At 42.9% G+C, this 23,853-nt stretch overlaps 1 protein-coding gene across 1 annotated transcript; it reads left to right on the top strand.

Annotated features, from left to right (window-relative positions):
- Positions 1-13,836: 13,836 nt before the first annotated feature.
- On the top strand, positions 13,837-23,753 carry ARRDC4 (arrestin domain containing 4). The gene is made up of 10 exons (XM_017804952.1): positions 13,837-13,923; positions 14,430-14,965; positions 15,104-15,489; positions 16,488-16,554; positions 16,827-16,974; positions 18,437-18,539; positions 19,239-19,495; positions 20,114-20,276; positions 20,781-20,935; positions 21,058-23,753. Exons 1-10 carry the CDS (start codon positions 13,837-13,839, stop codon positions 21,112-21,114), a joined length of 1,959 nt encoding a protein of 652 aa, XP_017660441.1. The 3' UTR covers positions 21,115-23,753.
- The last annotated feature ends 100 nt before the right edge of the window (positions 23,754-23,853 follow it).

Here is a 23,853-nt window from a genome sequence, read left to right as displayed (position 1 = left end):
TAAAACCATCAGAAGCAAGCACAGAATGGGGCCTTGTGTCCTGACCCCACAGACCAGCATAAGGGGGCAGTGGTTCCAGGGTGTCTGTCTGTGTGCACTCCCCGACGTGCATTAGAACCATGGGGCACTGGGACCACCAGATCAGGTTGGATGAACATCCTTAACTCAGGTGTTTAATAATAAAGCCAAAACCATTTTTTAATAGAGCTGGATTCACCCACAGGTGATAACAGTAATCCCACACACACTCCTCCTGTATCACCTGGCTCCAGCAGCACACCTTGCTCGACATGGAGCTGCACAATCTCTGAACGGCTCCAAAACAACAAACCACAACGGTATTTCCCAAAATGTTCTTACACACATACACACATACAGAGCTCTATTGCAGGCATTATTTCAGTAATGGCATAATTGTGCAAAATATATAAGCATTTTCTGTAATTGTATAATCAGTACGTAATTACATAGAGGAGAAAATATAAACATATATTAAACAGGTGAATGCATTTATGATTCAAATACAAATTTCAGTGGCAAGTGAAACCGAGCCAGTCTGTACCTGTATGTGTAATTAACAGAGGATTGGAATTAAATACATTGCATTTGTATAAATACCTGATAGACCCGAGGCCACCTTTGGACTAAGTCTAAGAGAACAGTGACAACACATGGAGAGGCATCAGAAGGTGGCAGAGGTGCAGCTTCAGGAGAGGCCTGTCCCAGTTTAAGGGATCTCTCTCTCATTCTNGAGGAGCAGTAACAAAAGGAAATAGTTGGAGCTTCTGTTGTGCAGCTGCAGCCTGAGTGAGCCCTCCTGGTGCAAGAAGCCCAGCAACCACATCTGACACTAGAGATTATGAAATCACCGTCTGGACCTCTTAGACTCAACAACCTGACCTGATAAAAAGTAGTACAGAAATTCTGAAGGAAAAGCTGTTAGATCTTTGACCTCCTTTCACTCCTGCTTCTCCTGACGTCAGCTATAGTCAGCCACTGGAGGCAAAATTAGGTCTCTAGGGTTTTATGTCTCATCTAGAAGACCCATATTACAGAAAAACAAACCCATTAGCACAAGCATCTTCCAAGAGAAATATTTTATCATATGGAACGTCTCAGGGATTCAGTCTTCAATGAGGACTGTGCTTCGATCACAGATGGGATCTTGGGAACTGCACTAAATCACAGATGGTATATTTCTTTCTATAATTCACAAAATGGGCTATTTCCACTGCTTGCTGGGGTTTTTTCCCTTCTCTGATTTTTATATTTTGCACATGGCAATTGCAAACATGGATACAATTTTTTAAAAGGGCCCTTGAAAACATTTTCTTTTAATGGCGTCTGTAATCTTTTCCTGTTCAGTAAATCTAACACCAAAATATCAATCTTTTTAGAAATTAAAACATACTTAATTTTAATAGGATTGCATTTATGTTTTATATGCTTTGCTTATTTATCTTCTGTATCATTTCTCTTTTCTTGGATAAGCTCAACATTCCCTTGTTATCTCTTGAAATACTGCTTCAGCCATGAGCTACTGCCTAGACTGAGACGCAGCAGCTCCTGCTGCTGCCCACTCATGAGCCATGGACAACCAGTGGATCCCACGTTCCTACTCCTTACAGCCTGTGTTATCTTCATCCTGAACAACAACCAGCTGAACACAGCAGCATAGCCCAAATTCACCCCATTCCCTTCTTGCCCTTGACTGCGGCAATTATTTAGGCACCCTCTAAAATCCCTGTGCAGTCAGGAAGAGGATGGAAGGAGGGAAGGAGAGAGAGGAGCATCCCCTGGCACATCACATTCTTTGGAGAAGCCTCTCTCTCTCTGCTGTCTATGTAGGGAGCCTAAGGCAGGCAGGTACTTCACCAAACTTGGAGAAGGGAAAGGAATTTGGACATCCTCCAAACAACTTAGTCTTAAAACAACAGATGGAAACAGAGAGATATAGGGGTCCACAAACAGTCAATGGGATTGTGATATGAGTTTGCATAATACATGCCTGGCTTTGAACATCAGTACATCTCCTCTTTCTAGCTGCTAAGTGACAGCAAAAAAAAAAAAAAAAAAAGCCAAAATTACATCTAATACTTTCCTGAAATTGCTTCATTGCTTTTCCATATAAACTGCTGCTATAACTGGCACAGAGTTTTTATTTGTTTGCTGGTAGGAGAGGAGGACAGCCTATAAAGTCTGAATAAAAGAAAAAGCAGCTATGAGCAAATCTCTCTCTTCAGCCACGATCCAAAAAGATTTAGAGCTCCACATGTTGATATCAGTACAGTAACAACTGAGCTCCCACCAGCATCACGCTGCGATCCAATCTCTGGGGATCCTCTTCTATATCCATTTAACTTCTCCACCTCATTTGCTATCACAAGATGCTCAAATGCTGTTGTCATTTTTATTCTGTTTTCTATTTACTGATGTTATCAAATATTACACTCCACTGGAGGGTAATCTAGAGAACATTGCATGCCCTCTTCAATACTGAGCTGCTCAAACACTCACATGCCAACCCCAGAGCCGAACAGCAAATCAAACGAAGATTCCATGCAAGCCAATGGCAATCCTTCTGCTGGGCTTTGAATCACACTTTTCAAGAGTATTTCCAATTCTCACCAAATCAGGATTCAATAATCCTTCAACACTGGTAAGAGATCAGGATTGCAATGACACCCAATCAGGCTCTGGCTGAGTAGGTGTTTGTGACCTACTCATCACTAAGCTTTCAGTGTCTTGTGCTAACCCTCAGGAAGTGCCCACAGTGATCCCCTGGGGTCACAGACCATGATTTTGACCCACAGGAGAGCAGCTCCAAATTCCACCCTGAACACTTGTGCCTCAGACATGGTCACAGTTATCAGCACATTCTAATTGTGCAAAATTCACAATCTCGCTTCAAACCCTCGTCAACACTCTCTGTGGGTCTCAGTGGGTCTCTCCCACCACCTTTTTTAGGAGAAAATGCATATCTAACACGAGGTCTCAGAAGGGTGAGGGCCACCTCAGATTATGCAGCACTCATCCAACAGACTCACAGAGCAATAAAATCCCTGACAAATCACCCCCCATACCAGGTCAGAGCAAAGACCCAGTGTCCCATCTTTGATGGGTCCAGTGCTGCTGGACAGGTAAATCAACATCTGGTTCATAGATGGTCTCCTGCTTTCTGTCAATCAGAAATTAGGGACTTCTTGGATTAGGAGCTGCTTCTGCACCACCATGTTTCATGGCCAGGCAACCATCTTCCCTCCCCTCACTTTGCTCTTCATTTAACATATTCCTGTTGTTGGTCTCTGAGTTTTTCCAGAGCCTCCAGTGACTTTCTCCACTATTTAAATACACACTTCATGAAATCACATTTCTTTGTGAGATGTTTTTTTGGACTCCTTTGTATCCTGCTAACATGTCCCTCTCCCAAGTCTCCCTCATGTAGAAGTAGTGTCCGACTACCAATCTGGTTGCCTTTTTGGCTAACAAGGTGGGGAAAGCCAGAAAAGTGGCCAGGCATCTGTATTTTCTGCAGATTTGGGAGGATAAGTAGCCAGTGAAAAGTGGTGTGTGAAGCATACTCTGACTGCATCTCTAAAATCCCCACACAAGAGCTCCACAGCTGGAATGGATACTGCTCTTGGAATTTAATGCCCATACTCTCTCCTATACAGCCCAACCATTCAGCCTTTATGAGGGTGAAGTGGATATGAGCCTAAATGTTTTAGAGGCAGTGAGTTTGTAGTCATGCCACATTTGATTTAGTGAATAACTGATGCAAGGCAAAAAGATGGCACGGCTCTGTGATCTAACAGCTGTGCAAACAGGCTAGAGAATTTAAAATTCAGAAAGCTGTATCTCCAGGAAAGCATTTAAAGGAAAAAAAATCCCTAGTGCCACATCTGGTGGCATCAAATTGTCATTATGACATGGTATTTAAGATGATTTAATGGGTTTATTGCTGCAAAAGAACCTTGGAGTTTGCTTAAACTACTGTGCATTAAAAGGATGTAACTCTAAATGATATTCTGACAAACTACTGCCTAAAGAGTTCATTACCTTTCAGGAACACACACGTATGTACATCAGCATGTGTGTGTGTGGAAATAAATAGGTCAGTAGACAGAAAGATGATCAGGAGCTGCACATCTCCACACACACGTATTTAACAATACACACAGACTCACGTGTGTTGGGAGACATAGCTTTTGAAAAATTCATTCATCCCCTCTCTCTTCTACACCTCACACATCCATACAGCAGGCAAGATCCCTGTCCACCTTAATTACTTCTCACTTAGGGCACTGAATCAATGGGTGGTTTTGAAACAAAGGATTCAGCTACTAAAAACAGCCTGGGAAAGTGCCCAGGAAAGGTTACTGATTATAGACAGCTTCTAAGGAAAGGTGTCCCGAAAAAGAAAAGGTGTCTCTTTTCTTGTTGAATATTTTTTATGTGACTTAGTGTTTCTCTCACCTTTAGTTCCCAGAACAGTTCTCATTTCCTCTGAATGTTCTGACTTCTTATCTCAAGCCCTTTCAGCTTGTTGATTTTAAATTCAATCTGGTTAATTCAAATTCAGGGCACGTTGCTCCTGAAGTCTTTCACTGTTTCTGATTGCACAAAATGGGGCTGTTAATGGTATGGGGTTTTGTCAGCCAGGAATGGTGCAAACTTCCTTTTACTTCTTCCTTTCATACTAGATTGACACGACACAAGCCAGTCAGACAATCTTGCATTGGGTGTCTCACTCAGGGGGGTCTCTCTCCACTGACTGCACGAAGAATCACAGAACCATAGCATGGTTTGGGTTCAAGGGACCTTAAAGATCATCTTGTTCCAAACCCCTGCTGTGAGCAGGGACACCTTCCATTAAATCAGGCTGCTAAAAGCTCCACCCAACCTGGCCTTGAACACTTTTAGGGATGGGGCAGCTACAACTTCTCTGGGCAACTTGTTCCAGTGCACATTGGACAGATGGCTTAGGTGAATGATGAGGATCACAACCCATGAAATTGTATGATGGAGCACATTTGTCCAACCAGACAAATTCCTGAACAATCCCATCAAGTCACCATCATCTGTGGCTATTTTCCACGACCAATGAATGTGTCTGCCTCTTTGAATGCAAGTAAACTGTCAAAGCATATTCTGCCCCTGCTAGTCAACCCAACGTGCACAGAATGGGGAAGTAAAAAGGGCAGTTTTGCTCTGTTCAAGACTGAATTTGCTCTTTAGACACCAGAAGTGACCCAGACAAGGTGGCATTGAGCTTCACACATCCCAGTGAGCCACCAGACCTCTGCAGTGCCCTACATTGTTCAGGAAGAGATGTGTTTGTTTCAGTGGGGGCTTCTGCTGCTGATCCCCCGTCCGTGTGGTACCACCAAACAGCTCAGGGCCTGCTCTTACCAACAGTCTGTCCTTGGTATCTGTTCACATCTCTGACTGTTATTTATATTTATCTATAACAAATTACATTTATTTTTCTTTTTTTTTCCCTTAGCAAAATCCACCTCTTACAAAGCAAGAGAGAAGCTGAAGTTTGTTTCTTCTGAAAGCAAGTCAGCTCCAATTCAAAATGAGCAGGGGACTTCAACAGCCAAAGGGTCAGTTTTTCTCTCTCTCTTTTCTTTTTCTTTTTTTTTTTTTTCAGTATGGGTTTGATAATGAATAATTGGAAGAGGGAGAAAAAATCACCTCAGGTTGTATATTGCCACTTCCTCTTGCATCGTGGTTAATGCAAACCTTTGATTAGCCCACTGAAGAGACCACACATTCAATAATTTGAAGCAAAAGGTTAATGGTGTTATTACAACTATTATCCCTTTTAAAATCATTATCCTCTTGTTTTTTATGTCTATATTACCTTCACCTTTCCATGAACCCACTTTACCAGCTGTTTCCCTCCGTCATAAAGTTTGCTGAACATCATCCTAGGAATAGGATAAATGCCATGTTTTATCAATCAAGCCTAAGGGAATTCTCAGCATCTCATAACCCAAACTGTAAAGGGAGATTATTACAAAGTTTCTATTTTGATTTTTAAATTGGCCATGAGTGAAATACACACTTAATGTCAAGGTGCACAATGTTGCAATTATGACACCATTTTTCTTGGGAAATTTTACAGATCAGCAAAGTATGACAACTGAAGACTTAGAAGAGACTAATCAATTATCATTAATTTTAAATAGGTTCTTTATTAGAAGGCCAAATATTCTCAAGCAAAAGTGCACAGAATTACTAAAAGAAAGATAATGACAATGTGCTAAATCGAGGTGATAACCAGTCCCATTTCTAAAGCATCTTCCCCACTTAGCATCTAAATCCTACTGACATTCAAACTTTTATGCCTCAATGCAGAGAATATGAATTAACTTCCCAAAAGTTTTAGAGCAAGTTTGATTTTTAAATCCATGGCAGTGTCGCAGACATATCTTAAAATGCTCATTTTTTCTCCAGAGACACCAAGAGGATCCAGATTGTCTAACTTCAGTCACCTCAAGTCAGTTCCTCCATCAGCATTTGAGCTGAATCTTCACTCTTTACAATTAACTTCCTGTAAAGCAGTTGCTTTACAGTCAGCACCTTCTGGAATCTATTTTTCCATTTTTCAGATCCCGTGGACACCAACAGTCAAAGCCCCCATCACACACCGAGCCCAAGATCGAACACTGGACCTAGAACTTGTATAAACAGAAGAAATTCCCAGCAAACCTAATTAAGTTAAAAAAATGAAATGTAGAGGGAAATTAAAGGCCTTAAAACAATCAAATTTTACAAGTGCTCAAACTTCATTATGCCGAATAAAATTATCACACTCTTCCTGGAATTTTAAAAGAATCTGTTAATGATAATGCCTCTACACGAAAACACATTCTTTGCAGAATGGCAACGGGGCAGCATTTACTGAGCTCTTAGTAAAATAAATGAAATGCTCTGTGATTGCTTCCTTTGAACACGGAAAAATACAGGTAGTGCATACTAATGTTTTCCAACAATAGTGTCTATCAGGGAAAAGCTGTGATCTGCACAGATATTTAAGCAGAACAAAATGTAGCCTCTGCCTATGCCATTTTTATAATCATGGATGCACAGGACAAGTTAATGCCTGTATAACTTGGAGCATTGGTGACAGCACAAGCGAGACATTTTCTTTCTCTCTTTTTAAAATTTGGAACATTTTTGCTACCAACTTCTGAGTAGTAATTCAAGACAAAGAAAGGGGAAAATTTGCCACATGAAAGATGTAATAAGAAGCAAATTCCCACTACAAAAGTCCTGTGATTGACGTGGTCTTGTCATTATCATTGAAAATAATCTTCTGGTATGTTATAATGACAAGAGAATGTGTAATGTTATTCTGATACAAGAAAAGCCTGTGTACATTCATTGATCCAAAGAATTCTAATTCACCCCGATGAGGAAGATAAGAATCACAACAGCAGGCAGTTAAAAGTCCATCCAGCCCTGTATCCTGGCTCTGACAATGCCTCGTATTTCACATTTCAGAAGAAACTGTCAAAATAGCCATTTCATTGTGCTCACTTCTAAAAATGAACAGTATTAATAGTGTGTTCTTATCTCCCAGGCTTTTCACGGCCAGCTGACCACTACTGGCTCCCACAACAACAGTTACCATGGCAAGTGAGTTTGATGTGTTCTCTTTTTCTTTTATAAATATATATTTATGCATATGCATATAGGTGCGTGGCTATAACACACAGATGCATGGCTATAACTTACAGATCCATGCAATAGCTGAAATTATAAAGTCCTAACCTTTTACTACGTTTAAGAATAACTTGAGCACTTTATTTTAAAAGGAAATACAGGCTTAATGAGCCATGACCAGCCCAGCTTTTTCATTTCTGTTTTAATTCACAGCTTGAACCAGTAACTGACAAATTTCTCCAAGAAATGTTGAAATATTTTTAGATGTGGTTAAACCCACTAACGGTTTTAAAAGGCCACCAGTTAAAACACAAACTCCTGGGTTTGGAGGAATGGGCCTCAGGATATGAGGCATAAAAGATTCCACTTCTTCAGCTCATCAAAAGAAAGGCTAAAAGGCTGATAACTCTTGATAGGTATCTAGAAAAATCCTGTAATGGGGATGATTAGACCTCATACAAAGTAGCCAAAAAAAATTACTATTTAGAAACTACCTTGGAATTAAGACACCATTTCCTTGAAGTAAGATGAATAAAAACCAAAAGTGGCTAGAAAGAATAACAGTGTTGCAATGTCCTGGCATCTTTATGGTAAGATTTCGTATCTTTCTGGAATGCTCTGCTGCAGTGTTTGTGAGAACCTTTGCTTGTAGGCACGTGAAAGGGGAGGAAAAAATGACTCAAAACGTCCTGGTCTCCGCAGGGCCCATGAAATGATTTGAGAGAGATTCAGTTTCACTTCCATAGTGGGACGTGCTCATGAACGTGCAGCTCTACCCTAAGACAATAATTCTAATCAGATTTCATGCCTTGCAGCATCAGCTGGTTGCCTGTAAGAGGATTTTTTTTCCCCCCAGATGTGTCAGTCAGCCTCCATTGCTGGGGGTGTTCTTCCCTCCAAAGCACTGGAGCCAGGAGCTTCATGTCCTCTCTTGGACACCCAGAATATCCTTGGTTGATTCAATGCCTTGCTTACAGGTCCAAGGTCATTCTGGTCAGCAAATTTTAGGGAAAGGTTCTTAAGGAGCTGGATTGTTTTGGGGTATATGTGCTTTTCTGCCTTCTGCCATCCAGGGCTAATTTCCCTCCGCACACCCCTCACCAGTGACAGTGCCCTGCTTTCACTTGTTCCCCTCCTGTTTCAGGCACCACAATAATATGTTAGCTGAAATACCAGCTGGGGCTTTAAGCTTGAGAAAAAGTATGCAAGGAAAACCTGTAGTAGTAGCAGTTTGTGATACTGGGTTAGTTTGACTAGATGGACTCCAGGCAGTTTCTATGAAACTCCAAACCCTCCTCAGTGTTATGAAGAAAGAGGCTCCACGTCATGAAACAACTTCAGCTACTCCAGAAGTGGGAGGTCAAGTATCTGAATGCATTTGTACAAGTTCCCTAACATCCTCCCCTTCTCTCAGAACACCCAACCATCTGACATCAGGCAGAAGCACCTCACGACAAACACACCTTAAGGACAGAATCACACTGTGTCTATAAATCAAATGATGCTGAAATAGCAGCAAAAGCCAAATAATGATCCCAGGCTGCTCCCTGTCCTGCCCATCACTCGTGTTATCTCAGGCTGCTGACTCCACTTTCCATCCATTGTAGCTCTTACTCTACATTCCCTTTGGGCATAAAGCATTCCATTATCTCCATTTTCTGCTGAGGTAATATCTCTCCTAAGCCTGGGCAACAACAAAAACAGCTCAGGTTGTGAAAAAAATCGCTTCACGTGGAGCACCTCTGCATCTGCAAATTGCTGTGCTGCTGAGAGCCACACACAGACATGAGGGTGACGCCTTCAACCAGCGGCTGTCCAGCAAACAGCTCGCTTGGAACAATCTTTGCAAAGATTTGGGATATGCCACCCGTGTTTTCTCTGAGATGTGATCCCACGTCAGTGCTTGGTGCGAACTGGGAAGGCTGAAGTGGCACCACAAGGCACACATTCCTGTTCACGGGAATGCTCTATCAAAAGATGAGTTCAGATCCAGGCATGCATTTCCCTTCAGTGTGAGTTTCCTGATACGAGATTTGGGTTCATCCCAAGTTCAAGTTTTTTTCGGTTTGAATCTAAAAAAAAAAAAGGCACTTCACAAAGCCCTCAAAACCCTCAAATTATAGACCATAGTAGCAACCAGCTAAAGCAGCACATAACTAAGAACCCAAATGAGTCTGTTAAGTCCCATTTCCCTTTCTGGCTATTCATTCCCTTGAGCTGGAACACCAAACCACGATCCACACATTAATAATGCAGCTGCTGTTTCAGAGTTGATTCAACAACAGAAATCTGTATCCTCATTCCATGTCAGATATTTTTAGGAACATTTCTGACCACCTTGCTTTGAAGTCACTGAAATGCAGAGGGGTACATGATACAATTGTAGGAAGCTCTTCCTCCAGAGGAGCACTTCCAGAAGGCCACTCTAATTGTGCAGGCACCACAGCCCCAATAAATCTTTCTGTCCTCAGGGGACAGTAGGATGATGAGATGTTCTAACCACATCCATTATTTTTCTCTACTCACGCTCCTTGCAAAGCCTGTAGCAGCTGTAAACATCCAAAGCCACCTTGGAGCAGTCCTCTGCTGCCTAGCTGAGTGCTAGATTTAGATAATTTTTATGCACAGGAATGAGCTGTAACAGATCCTGCACTCTGATTCATTGTATAAATATTTAAGTAAACAACAGGTCGCTCACATGTTTTCTTTATCAGTGCACAAAACAACATGATGGTCCATCACGTGCTGGGATGCAATTCCAGTGTGTGGAATCCGTGTGGGAACCCCTGTCCCGTGGACAGGCTCAGAGGTGTTCACCTGGAGGTGAGGGGGAGGGTCCTGGCACTGCACTGCCACTGGAAGTGGAAGGGATTCCTTGCAGTTTGCACCACAACCTTCCCCTCTGCCCCAGCCTCCTGACTCAGGGATGACACACTTCTCCCACCCCTTGGTATGAAACAAGGGTTCAGTGCATGAGCCTTGACAGCTTGGTTCTCCATCATCAACCTTGTGCAACCTACTGTATCCTTCTTCTGCCTCGTATTTCCTACGTGGGCTATCCTACTCTCATTTGTGATTTTCCATTTCCAGACATAACCTTGAATTAAGATTGATCTTTTGGCCTTCAAGGCGATTGTGCTTTGTCTGACTGGGCCATGTGAACAAACACCTGCCCAGATAAAACCTTCAGATTCCTGGGCCAGTATCTCAGTATTTGCTTTTCTCAATTTGCCACATATGGCATGATCCTTAAAAACATGTTTCCTGGTGTTTTATGCACTGGTTGTAGTGACATATCAGACTAGCTGGGCAGCAGCACTTGGAAAAGCATCTCTGGCTGCTCTCAATCTCTTATCTGTAAATGTCACTTAATTGTCTAAGAAAAATTTGGCTGACCTTTCAATTACTGGTAATAGAATAAAAGCAATAAAAGCCTGTCCATGACAGTAAGTGTCACCAGTATCCAGTCATCGCCTTCTTGTGCTGATTGGGAGTGCCAGGGCTGCATTTTTGGCACAGTGCTGATAAGAAACTTGCTGGTAATAGGCCAGGAAGTAGGGAGAGAAAGGAATTGTGTCTCATCCCTCCCTGCCCTGACTCCACAAACAACTCCAGAAAGCGGATTTCTGACTTATCTGGAAAAAGAAGGCCCTACATTCTGAGGGATTTTGTGGAACTTAAAAGCCCATAATATCTGCTCTCAGGGGTATATATTGCTCTCAGCCAGCTGCTTCCTGACATGTGTCAGACCCGGTGAGAGAGCTGAAACTGTGTGCAGATAAAGGATGAGGTACATGGGCAAATCCTCCCTACCACGCAGAAAGGTCAGGATGGAGTTTGCACACTGTTCATTGCCTGTGTGAGGCCTTCACTCATGCACAGCCTGTCCCATGGCTCTTCCACCGAGCTCAACTGCAGCTCAGACACTGCTTGTTTGCCCATTGCGTTTGGTACTGGCTGAGAAAGCCACTTGAACGGATGTTACAGCACAGCAATCTCAAATAAGAACTCCACAGCCTGTAAATTAGCTGTTAGCAGCTCTCATAAACACTTCCCCAAGTCCTCCTCCAGCAGCAGAAATAGCTCTTCACTCTCTAAACACTGCCAGGCCATTGATTAAGAACAGAAAAGCTTAGTTGGCAAACTCCTAGTGCTGGTGCCTGACTCACGATGAAGAGCTCTATCTCAGTTCCTTTCAAGCAGGAAGAGGACAGCAAATACTCATCAAGTTTTGCACATCCCTCCCAGTTACCACTTGGATTTCTAAAAAACAAAAACCTTCCCAGAAGCAGAAGTTGTTGCTGAGACCATTTCTTATCCTGTACCTTCCATCAAAAAAAAAAAAAAAGGTATTTACATATCATGTGTCCTTCCCATTGTGGAAACTTGGGCTTTATTCCATATTTCCAAAACTCTTCTGGCAGGCTAAAGCCCTGATAGCCTGCTCTATCACTATGTGCACAGAAATTAGTTAAAAAATAGTTACTGCCTGTAGAAACTTACATATGAGACCTATCTAAATTCAGTGACCTGACCACAGCAGTCATTTCCAAATTAACCAGCAGAGCCAGGATATTACCAGCTGCTGTAGGAAGATGTTCTCCCACTTCCTTTGCCTTCAAGATGAGTCTGTGATTCTAGAGCTGTTCACTGCTTTGTGGATACTCTCCAAGGAGACCCTTCTTTGTGTATTTTTCACTCTTACACACTAATTTGTGCATTAACTAATTCGTTCAGGCAGCTCTTTCTTACACAGTCCTGAATAAAGTGGCAAAATAAGTGAAATGAAAATATAATCAAGCATGTCAATATAACTCCTGCTCTTTCACACCTACTCCTGCATTCAGACAACCAGTCACACACAAACACCCACAACTTAGTCTGAGTGTTCATCTCCTCTTCCTTCCTCCTGGCTCATCAGAGACTAAAATAGTCATGTGGTGGATTCCACCATTCATTTTATGTCACTGGGTGGGTCAGTTAAAATGTCTCAAACACCACAAAGTGTCCTCAAGATGGGTAGATGAGAAAACCAATCACTCCATGATAATTTCAACAAATTCTAGTCTTTGCCTCCTGATGACAAAAAATGTATTAAAGGGCAAACAAACATCAGGGATAAGTATCACCTGACTGTGACAGAATGTTCCTATTAACTGTGTCCTCTACAGGCTAATTGTTCAAGTTATTGAAGCCTCCTAACTCTCACTAATTCTGTGTAATGTTTTGTTCCACAAGCAATTGTCCATGTTTATTCATTTCCCTATCTACCTCATTTGCACTTAAAAAGAATAAATGGGAGACAACATTTGAATGGTCACATAAACCCCTAAGAGAATTAATTACTTTTATACAGGCTCTAATTCATGCAGGAAAAAGGGAGGTGTGGGATTTTGATTTTTTTTTCCTCTGTATCATACTCTCAAAATTAGCCTGCACACACACATTGTACTTAAGGAAATTCTGCAAATAAGCAAATATTCAGTCAGCATGGTCTCTTGGCTGGCTACAAAACTAACCTTATACTTGCTAATGTGAAAAACTGGACATAAGGAAAAGATTTATGCAAAATTACTCATGTATTAGTTTAATTGAACTAAAAACCACCAATGTAGCGTGATTTCATGCACCACAATTCCCAACTACAATGCATTTGCAGTTTCAATTAAAAAAAAATTATTTCAAAAGCACAAAGGTATATGAATATCCCAGAACTCTTTAACTACTCAGACAACCATCACAGCGTTATTTTCTTTAGTTGCATAATTCTTCCTCATGAGTTGGGGAATCCGTGGCCAAAGGTCAAAATAAAGCCCATGACTTCACCCTATCTGTAACCACATTCCTTTTTCCCAGGTTATTATCGATTACCACTGAGGTGTTTACAAACTTTAAGCCAACAGAAAGCGTTCCAAAGGCCTACCTGGCTCTCGGCAAGGACAGGTGCTTCAACGCAGCAGTAACTCTAAATACAAGGCTACATTTCACGGGACACACAGGTATGCCAGGGATTCTGAGGGAGCCTGGGAGTTATCCCATCAGTTACTTAAAAGCCAAGGCTCTGAGTCTGGAAGACAATTTTAGCTAATTTCAGTAATTAACTGAGTCAGCTGGGAAGCACCAGGCTGGTGTTTTGCAGCGCCCCAGAGGGCCGGAGGAATGCAGGAAGATGCAGCTGTGGGGAGCTTCAAGCGGGCAGGTGACCCGGACCGGGAAGTGACTCCTTGGTCACCAGTGGAAATGCTGGTGGATCATCCACCGCACACACCTTCAGGAAGATGCACTGCTGTCATCTCAGGCCATCGTAAAACACGACACTGCCGAGAACCGACACATTCACCACTCTTCCTATAGATGCTGGGGGGTTCCTAAGCTAGCGCTTCTAAAAAACTGTAAAGAGCAGCAAACTCTGTGTTTATGCTTGTGGATAAACCTTTGTGTTTGGGAAGGCGTCACTGGCCGGGTGTGACAGCACGCAGCCATTTAGCTTCCCAGTTACAATGGGGGTTGTAAGAACAAGTTCTTGAACCAGGGCATTTCTTGGTTTACAAAGTGCAGAAATACACAGTATTTGTGTGGGCAATGAGGTTTCCAGACTGCCCAGAATGGCTTATTTACAGATAAACCTTCACCTCCTGCTCGTCAGTGGGGTGGGGAAGGGGCTCACACAGGCAACATCAAGTCCCCGAAGGAACCCCCTGGCACACCAGGGGGAGAACAGCGACACCGCAACACTTTTCCACATTTAACAGTCCCAGCCCGGCTGTCGGCGGAGAGAGGCTGAGACCGACCCAACACACCCCAACAGCCAAGACGGCGCCCGAGGGCCACTAAGGACCAAGGTCTCCCCGCAGCCCGGGGTCACCGAGGGCACACGACTTCCCCACAGCGCGGGGCTGGAGGGCAGTGACCACAGGCGGTGGAACAGCGAGGGACAAGAACCCCGAACTCCGGTGCCCAAGGACCCCTCGGGACGCTTGAAGGCAGAGGGGCCAAAAGGCTGCGGAAGGTTCAGGGCTGGGAGGGCAAAGGCTGAGGGCCCCGCCCTGACCCCGCCCCCTCGTCCGGCCCCGCCCCTCCCCTGCCTGTTTACCCACAGGCTGTGCACGTGGTGGCCGCGCCTCGCCATTGGCCGCCGCTGCGGGGACCTGCCGCCACGCCGCCAATCGCCGCGCTGTCCACGCGCGCCTGCCCTCGCCCCATTGGCCCCGGTGCGGCGATCACGCAGCGTGACGCCACTGCGGGCGTGCGCGGGCCGGGCGGCCAATAAGGAGGGGGCGCAGGGGCGGTGCGCGGCGAATGGAGGCGCGCGGGGCCGCGGCGCGGCCAATGGGCAGCGGGTGGGGGCGGAGCACGGGCGGGGCGCGGGCGGGGCGGGGGCGGGGCGCGGCGCCGCGGGCGCTGGCGGACACGGGCGGGTTTAAAGCGCCGGGCGAGGGCGGGCGCGGTTCCCCCGCGGCCGGGGAGCGATGGCGGCGGCCGGGCCGGGCCCCGGGGCCGGCGGCGCGGTGAAAACGCTGGCCCTGGTGCTGGAGGACGAGGCCCGGCGTGCTGGTGGCGGCGGCGGCTACTGCAGCGGGGACACGGTGTCCGGGCAGGTGCTGCTGGAGCTGGCGGGGCCGCTGCCTCTGCGCGGGCTGCGCCTGGAGGCCGCGGGGCGGGCGCGCGTCGCTTGGAGCGAAAGCCCCGGCGCGGGGCCCGGCGCGGGAGCCTGGGGGGTGGCGGTGCGGCCGCCGGGGCCCGGCCCGCGGAGGGAGGCGGAGGTGCGGTACCTGGACATCCGACAGAGCCTCCTGAGGGACCCGCCCGAAGGTGAGGCGGGACCGGCGGGGGTGGGAGCGGGGGAGTGGCGCTGAGGGAGCGGAGAAGGCGCCCAGGGACGCTGTGGGCAGCGAGGGGAGGGGGAGAAGTGGGCGCCGGGACCCTTGGCAATGGGCAGCGGGTGCTCAGGCCCCGTGAGGACATCGCCGCCCCGCCGTCAGAGCCCTCACCCGGGGAAGCTGCCACAGCCTCGCCAGTGGCCGCCCACAGACTTTTTTTGCGCGGTGGCTGGAAAACGCAGAATGGGGCTCTAAGAAAATCCGCAGTTGAGTTCCCTGCAGAGGTTCAGCCCGCCTGTGAATTCCATCAGCAGTGTGGGTTGTGCCCTGTAAGCAGCAGCTGGGAAACCCCCGTGCAAGACCCTGGGAGCAGTCGGGCTCCTCCAATGGCTTGAGGAAGCAGAGGCAGCTCGCTGTGGCAGAGCTCCGTCACTCAGGCACTGCAGCACCTATGGCAGCGTCGGAAAATTAAAAAACAGAGCAGCGACATTTTGTTCTGTGAGAGTGAAACGCGGCTCTCAGGCTGAGCTGCAGGGAAAGTAAATTTAGGCCTTCAGAATTGTGTAACAGCAGGCCCTCTATGAGTGTATATTGGGAGCTCATGTATTAATAGTATTTCATCATACTGACCTTAAATTGCAGCTTTTTTAGCACAGAAGTTAGTTTAATTGTTAATTGGAAAAGCAGATTAACTGCTGTCTTGCTGAAAAGGAAAAGAAACTTACTTTGTGCTCTGCAGAAGCCATTTTGGATTCGAAATTGGCCAGAGTCCTGAACTGAATCTCAAGGTCTCCCCTGTTTCCTTGATTTTTGTTTTTCATTGAAATCACATCACAGCACAAATAAAGCACGGGCTGCAGTCCAGAACCCACTGGGATCAATAAAAACTTCTTGTATCTGGGTGTTCTTATACATAAATAACTTATAAAAGCATCTGCTTTGTTCTATTTCTGGAATAACTAAAACATACTATTCATTTTCATCCTACAGGTGAGGAAAACTTAATTCTTCTAGATGGAAGACACGAATTTCCGTTCAGCTTTCAGCTCCCTCAAGAGTAAGTTAAATAATCCAACCTGAAGGGATTGTGCTGGACGCTGCTTGTAGTGCAACATTATCTTAATGTAATTTGACTTGTGTTTTTTTTAGTATCAGCTTTATATGTTTCTCTTAATCAGACCCCACAGACAGGCCTTGTTGGCTTCAGTTTCCCCCAGGCCCTAAAAGTACGAGCTGTAAATTGGTTAAATGTTCGTGTACACGGGAAGTGCTCACGTTTGGAACTGAATTATTAATTAAGGGTAATGGTTTTGTGACTGCTTGTTTCAGACCTCTGGTGACCTCTTTTACTGGGAAGTATGGCAGTATTCAGTACTATGTGAAAGCCATCCTGGAGAGGCCTGCAGCTCCCGATCAGAGTGTGCAGACAGAGCTCCAGGTCATCAGCCATATCGACGTCAGCTCACCAGCTCTCTTGGTAAGAGGGTCCTTCCTCCGCTCCTCCTCCCCCTTCAAAGCCAGCTGCAAAAAAATAAAACATTTCCAGGCAGCATTCACATCCATAACCATTTTCCATGTTATTCTGGAGTGTCATTTTCTGACTTCTGAAAGCATATAAGCTCCCTAGGCTTTTCTCTATAAATAGATGATCTTAGGTTGTGTGAATAGCAAACAGAGTGGCTTTTTTAATAGCATTGATTACATCCCTGCTGGCAGAGATGCTCTTGCCAAAAAGTTAGGCAGGCTTCAGATGCATAAATAAGGCTTAATAATAATAATGCATGAGTGTGGAGTAGTTTACTCTTACCAGAGCAACTACATTCACAGGGCTGCAGTGTCCTAAACTCTACAATAATAGTAGGTTGAGGAACAGTAATTAGAGAAGAGTATTAATCATGCCCAGCCTGTCATTTATGCTCTGGCCATTATGTTACATATCCCTCCATTTTGCATGTCGTTTTCCAACATGAAGTGTGTGCACACAGCTGCTCCAGAGATCCTGTCAGTTATTTCCCTATGACAGATTTGGCCACATTAAAGCATTGAGTTTTTTGTAATGACTGGAAATACTGTAGAGTAATAAGAAAGATCAGGCATTAAGTAATGAGAAAATAGGCAAGATGGAAGCTAATGAGCTGGATTCTTTTATCTCAGCCCATATTATGAAAATAATATAAAATTATACCTTGCACTTTCATGATAGCAACTGGATCTAAATGGTTATTCATTTAAATATGAATGAGTAATTTCTATTTTATTTAAAATTATAGGATAATTTTAACATCATGACGTGAACATAGCTAAGAGATGTTTTGAGTAGGGTGTTTTGCCTCTTTATGTGCTTACATTTTAATCTCTTTTAGAGAGAACTTCAGAGTATTTTGGCAGTGACATCTTTAAGCAGAATAGTCTTTATATTCAACACTATCTATTAGGAGTTTGAAAGCATTATACCCAGATCTGTAAGGACAGAGCAGCCCATAGGTAATGGCACAGGAGAGGGCTGTGAGGCATATAAGTAGATAATGCCAGTCAGGGGATTCCAAGGCTATCACCAAAACTGCAAAACAGATTTTTTTTCATTATAATAAATATAAAACCAATTTTCATTATGCCATTTTTTAAATGCCACAGCACTCCGTGAGACCTCTGAAAGGTTCTTCTTTCTGAGGACAGATCACATTCAAAGACACCCTGGCCTCTGTCTTACCCAGTTGATACAGTCTAAATTCAGAATGGGATTTTGCAACAGAAATGTGCAGATTGCCAAACCGTGGTTCCATTGCACATGGTGGCAAAACTCCAGTTGCACAGAGCAGTTCAGTGATTCAAATCAAGTGGATTTTAGAGCTGGATTGCAGTGATTGACATGGATAACAGTAACTGCAAGTGATTGAGAGCTTTATCCCATAAAATGAAAAATACTCTGTATTTTATAGACACCTGTTCTAAGAAGTCAGGAGAAGATGGTTGGCTGTTGGTTTTTCACCTCTGGGCCAGTGTCTCTCAGTGCCAAAATTGAGAGGAAGGGATACTGTAATGGTAAGAGTAGTTATCTTAAAAATGTAAATATTAAACACTTAGTAGTTGGGGTTCTTTTATCTCTGTGAAGCCAACACTTTATAGTTCAAAGAATAATTCTGTTTAGTAGGAGTAAATTAAGATCTATATGAAAACTTGGTTTAACAAACATCATCTTGCCTTTCCCCTTGGGAAATATAAATTAAAAGGAAGTCCTGTTAATCTTACAAAAAACCCATGTACATTTGAGTGTTAAGAACAATAAAATGCTTTTATTTGGAACAAAATACTTAATTTGGGATGTAATTAGGTTTTTATGTCATTTGTGTAGCTTTACACTTTTGTAAGAAGGGGCTTTAGCAGCTTCTTTGTCATCTTGATAACATTAGAGACATTGAGGAAATAAAATAAAACATCCTGAAATTCATTTAGTACTATATGAAAGGAAGATTGGGGCATAATTTGCAAATAAAGCTTTTATAGCTTGTTCATATTACGCTTAATGTTTCAAAATGAATCATTGTTTATATATAAAATGTAGTAGGTGGCTATAATTCTGCCTGGATACCACTCTGAAAAAAATAAACTAGCTTGAGGAAACTTCACAAGTATTGTTCTCATAACACTGCAGATGATGTACGTGCTGTGTAACATGCTTTGATACTCCCAGAGGAAAGTTGGGAAATACAAATTATTCATTGGACTTTTTCTGTCTCTAAGGGGAAGCCATACCAATCTATGCAGAAATTGAGAACTGCTCTTCTCGTTTGATTGTTCCAAAAGCTGCCATTTTCCAAACACAAACTTACCTGGCCAGTGGGAAGACAAAAACCTTCCGTCAGATGGTTGCCAATGTCCGAGGAAACCACATTGCCTCTGGGAGTACAGATACCTGGAATGGGAAAACTCTGAAAATCCCACCTGTATCCCCCTCTATACTTGACTGCTGCATTATTAGAGTAGAATATTCATTAGCTGTAAGTATTGGTTATTCAAATGTACAAACTTTGGATTGAGTTGGGAACAGAAGAATTTACCGAGTAGCTGTTAGGTTTTTAATTTGGGAATGACAAATATAAATCTAGGGAAAGGTGTCCCTACTCATGGCAGGGGGGCTGGAACTACATCTTTAAGGTCCCTTCCAACCCAAACCATTCTGTGATAAATAAATATCATAAACCATATATAGAGATGAGAAACTGAAGATCATTAAGAGATTCTGAGATGGAAAGATGGGAATAACAGGGAAAATGGAAATATATTTCTAAGGAAGAAGCAGCTTAGTTTGAGACCTGCAGAGGTTTTTATGGGAAAGTAGTTCAAGCTGAATGGGTTCCTCTGGTGATTCTTTTCAGAAGTGGGAAGACTGAAAATCAAGTGCATAATTACGTTTGTGAAGATGTTTTTAAATGTCACCTAGAGACAAGTTACAGAAAGAAGGAAAGGAATGCTGCCAGGGTATTAGCTGAACATATCTTGGATCAGAAAGCTCTTAATTCTTAAAAAATTTGCAGTGCAGGGAGTAGGGCAGCCTGCAGGAGCATTCAGTGGGGTCTCATGATGTTTTTTTCTTTTGTTTGGGGGTTGTCACATAGGTGTATATCCATATTCCTGGTGCTAAGAAATTGATGATTGAAATGCCTCTGGTGATTGGCACTATTCCATGCATTGGATTTTCAAGCAGAAACTCCAGCATTACCAGCCAGTTTAGTATGGATATGAGCTGGCTGGCATTGACCATGCCTGAACACCCTGAAGGTAACACATATTGAACTCTCTTTATCCAGCACAGCACTGTCTGCAGCAGATGGGTGTAGTGCCAGCTTATGGGAACTGTAGGGATGTAGGCCATGGAAGTATGACTCAGGAGAAGTCTCAGGTCTGAAAGGATTGGGTGAGGTTACCCTAACTCCAGCCTTCCTTAAGTTTATCTTTACTCTGATCTGACTGAAATAACTAAATTTTGATAGTGGGAATTCTACTTAGGAACTTAATTTATTCATTACTGAATATATCTTGATACAGCACAGGCTTGTTGCTGGAGTTGCCCTAAAAGCATCTGTATTCCTGCTGAATCACCTAAGCTTACTGAACACATAATTTTAGTTACAATATGTATGAGTTTAATGCACTTCATACAATCTGACAGTTGTACAATGTTTTATAAATAGTTTTCATGGGTTTGGATATACTGTTCTACAGATGTTGTCTTGCTGTGAGTGAATAGTTTGAAATTTGACAGTAGCATCTCTTGTGTTTCAGCACCACCAAATTATGCTGATGTAGTGTCTGAGGAAGAGTTTTCCAGACATGTTCCTGCTTATCCACCACCCATTGACTGCGAGGAACAGTTGTGTTGTCCTGTCTTTGCTTATATACAAGAGTTCCGGTTTCAGCCTCCACCTCTTTATTCAGAGGTAAAAAAATAAATAGCAGGTGGTGTTTTTCTTATCAGATGGCAAAAAAGAACAACAAACCAAAACACATACTTAAATGCAGGAATTGCAGGCAGTAATTGTTGCCTTTCTTCTCTCCCTAGATTGATCCACATCCAACTGATGTAGAAGAAATTCAGCCCGTTTCGTTCAGGCTCTGAAGAGGATTTGCAACAAGCATCATTGTGATGAATGTCTTAATCTTTCTGCTGCTTAAGCTGGTAGTGCAGCTAAAAAGGAAACAGTTTTCTTTTTCAAAACTTCAGTTTGTGTACGAGAAAGGCAAAGGAAAATGGAGGAGGAGGTATGAGCACGTTGGGTGATAAAAGAGAATCTGCTGGATTAGTCTGCACAGAGGAATAACGTGGGAACAGCCAAGCTTGGGATACTTGAGAAGTACCTGAAAATGCTGAAATGAAAATGAATGAATGAAATACTGAATGTTTTCCCAAAAGTGGACACACTACACAAAGTACGAGGAGGAGATGTATGGATCTTCTGAAGAGAAAAGAATTTATATTTTGTTTGGAACACTCTGGAAGAATGTACATAATGATGTTGAGAACTTCTGTAGTAGAACTTGCGTAGTAGAACAGAATGTGGGGTAAGAAAACATTTCCAAAAAAGATTCCAGTGTTCAAGGGGCTTCAGCTTTGCACTGTCTGCATCCAGGAAAGGAACACTACTAAAAGGTGAAGTCTTAAATTTGTATTTCATGAGAACCTGCCCTTCTCACGACTGCCAAGTGGTACTATTTCATCACTCCTAAGGATCCTGAAGGCACCACGGATGACAGAGTAGCTATTACGCAATACTATGAAGGCAACCATTTCCTGAGTGAGAGACACAAGTATGGGAGAGAAAAGTGGACTTTGATACAAGCTTATGCACTATGCTTTCTTTCAAGGGATTTCTTAAGGGAATTATTCTAGCCTCTTCTACTGTGAGTTCTTCTTTTGCATCTTAAGCCTATGGATAGCATGATAAGGGGAAGCATGGCAAGGGAGAATCCTTCTGCCAACAGCAGGTATACTTAGCAAAATGGACAATACTTATTTATTCAAAAGCCTTTATAAGCCTACCTCTGTTTTGGATATTTACTTACGGTCAGATTTGAGACCAAAAAAAGTCTTGTTAAAGCTCCAGTATACTTCAAGGTTCTAAAAGGGACCCTAAATGGTTTCTGTGGTTAGTGAATGAGATAAGAGGCGTAGGGAGAGGTGTAAATATACCCAGAATAGACATAGCTTATAACTGAAGTGAAAGCAGATATCAGGGGAACAAAGTCCTCTGGTAATGGCACAAAGCTTTTCATTACTCCTGCATTTTTGTCTAAAAGATCTATTGTCAGGGGCTGCACTGGTCATTTGCTATCCATTCTATATATGTTGGTCTGTTTCCTTTTTTGTTTTTGCTGTTTAATTTTGTTTTGGTGCAATATTTTAATGTTTTCTTCCTCAGGTCATTTAGAACAGTGAGAGTTTGTTGCTGCTAAGAGTGAAGGCACAGCATTTACGTGCCCTTCTGCTGCCTTCCTTTAAAGTAGAATGTTTGCTTCCTGCCAAGCATCAATTGGGATAAATAAACCACCACCAACAGATCACTTACAGGAGCAGAAACACAGCATTGTCAGCACGCACGTTTACAGTCCTGTCTTTAAAGTACAGGGGATTTTGGACTATTAGAACTACTCCATATGTCTTACAGAAGGGTTTGGGGTTAAAACCCGGTGCTTCATGTGGTAAAACATTGTACTTTCTGATAACTACAAAACCAGTAATTGAGTTTCCTTCATTTCATCAGTAACTGCGGTTTAAAGAAAGTTTAAATGGTTTTTTATGAAATCTGTCTTCATATAAGAAGCAGGGATTTTTCTACAGGCATACACACGTATATATTTTTAGTCTTCTCTCAAGTATGACTTCCTTACATTGTCTAATTTCTAGCACTTCACCTCAAAATCACTTTTGCATCAGTGTGAAAGACAGACTGATGGAGATCCACGTTTCCAAACTGCAGTTATTTTTTTTTTTCATTTGCAACATTAAGTATTGTCTTCTATAGCAAATGCAGCTTTAACCAAAATTTGAGTGCATGTTTTAGAAAGGACATTCTAAAAATAAGTATTTAAGTCTCAAGATGTAGCTCTCATGCCTTTTTAAGTGAGGGCCTGCCCATACAATCAGTGCAGGATTTTCATTCACATCACCTGGAAAGGGAATAAGCATCTTTTCCTTAAACAGACACCATTATAGTTACTTGAAAAATAATGTTACTGTGTATTAACTTGCATGTTAATAATTCAAAAAATTAGCTTAAAGAACATTAGGTGCTTTTTTGGACTGTAATACCTGATAGGTGATGTGTGCTACCTGGTATAATCATGGTCAAGCAAACGAGAATGAAGGGTAAAGATGTGCTTTTTTTTTTTTCCTTTAAAATCTTTGAGTTGTTTTTTTTATTCTTTGCAGATAAACTGTGGCCTTAGATTGTTTGCTGCAAAAAAAGTCAACTATTAATGTGTTTCTTAGGAAGCACACATGGCCCTTCAAAGGAGGGGTGAAAACAAGATTAAATTCTGCTCTCTGGCACTTGGCTTAGTGCAGAAATTGATCCTTAAAAATAATTACTGTTTGCACAATAATAAGTTCGATATGCAGGGGCTTTGTTTTGATAACTGTGAAACAGTTTAAAAGAGACAAAATAAAAAAAAAAAAGCTGTTTAACATACAGGAACATGATTGTATTTTGTACTAATGAATGAGCCCCATGGGTTCTTTGTTAATAAAAGTGTCAAACCGACATTGTGCTGTTCATCTCTGGTTTGGTGTGTCTAAGATAAAGGGCTGCAAAGTCAAGAAATACCTGTACTCTGCCACTTCTGAACACATACAGGTCTC

Source organism: Lepidothrix coronata, unplaced genomic scaffold (genome assembly GCF_001604755.1).
Source record: "Lepidothrix coronata isolate B3197 unplaced genomic scaffold, Lepidothrix_coronata-1.0 Scaffold11, whole genome shotgun sequence".
Classification (NCBI taxonomy): domain Eukaryota; kingdom Metazoa; phylum Chordata; class Aves; order Passeriformes; family Pipridae; genus Lepidothrix; species Lepidothrix coronata.
The sequence above is the reverse complement of the archived record's forward strand: the minus strand, read 5'-3'. Positions and strand labels throughout refer to the sequence as shown.

Excerpts from the sequence above, each read along its gene's own strand:
- ARRDC4 (XM_017804952.1), top strand. The coding sequence starts at position 13,837 with ATGCAGGAAGATGCAGCTGTGGGGAGCTTCAAGCGGGCAGGTGACCCG. Across the intron at positions 15,490-16,487 it reads CCTGAGGGACCCGCCCGAAG|GTGAGGAAAACTTAATTCTT; the intron begins GTGAGGCGGGAC and ends TTCATCCTACAG. Across the intron at positions 20,936-21,057 it reads CTCCACCTCTTTATTCAGAG|ATTGATCCACATCCAACTGA; the intron begins GTAAAAAAATAA and ends TTCTCTCCCTAG.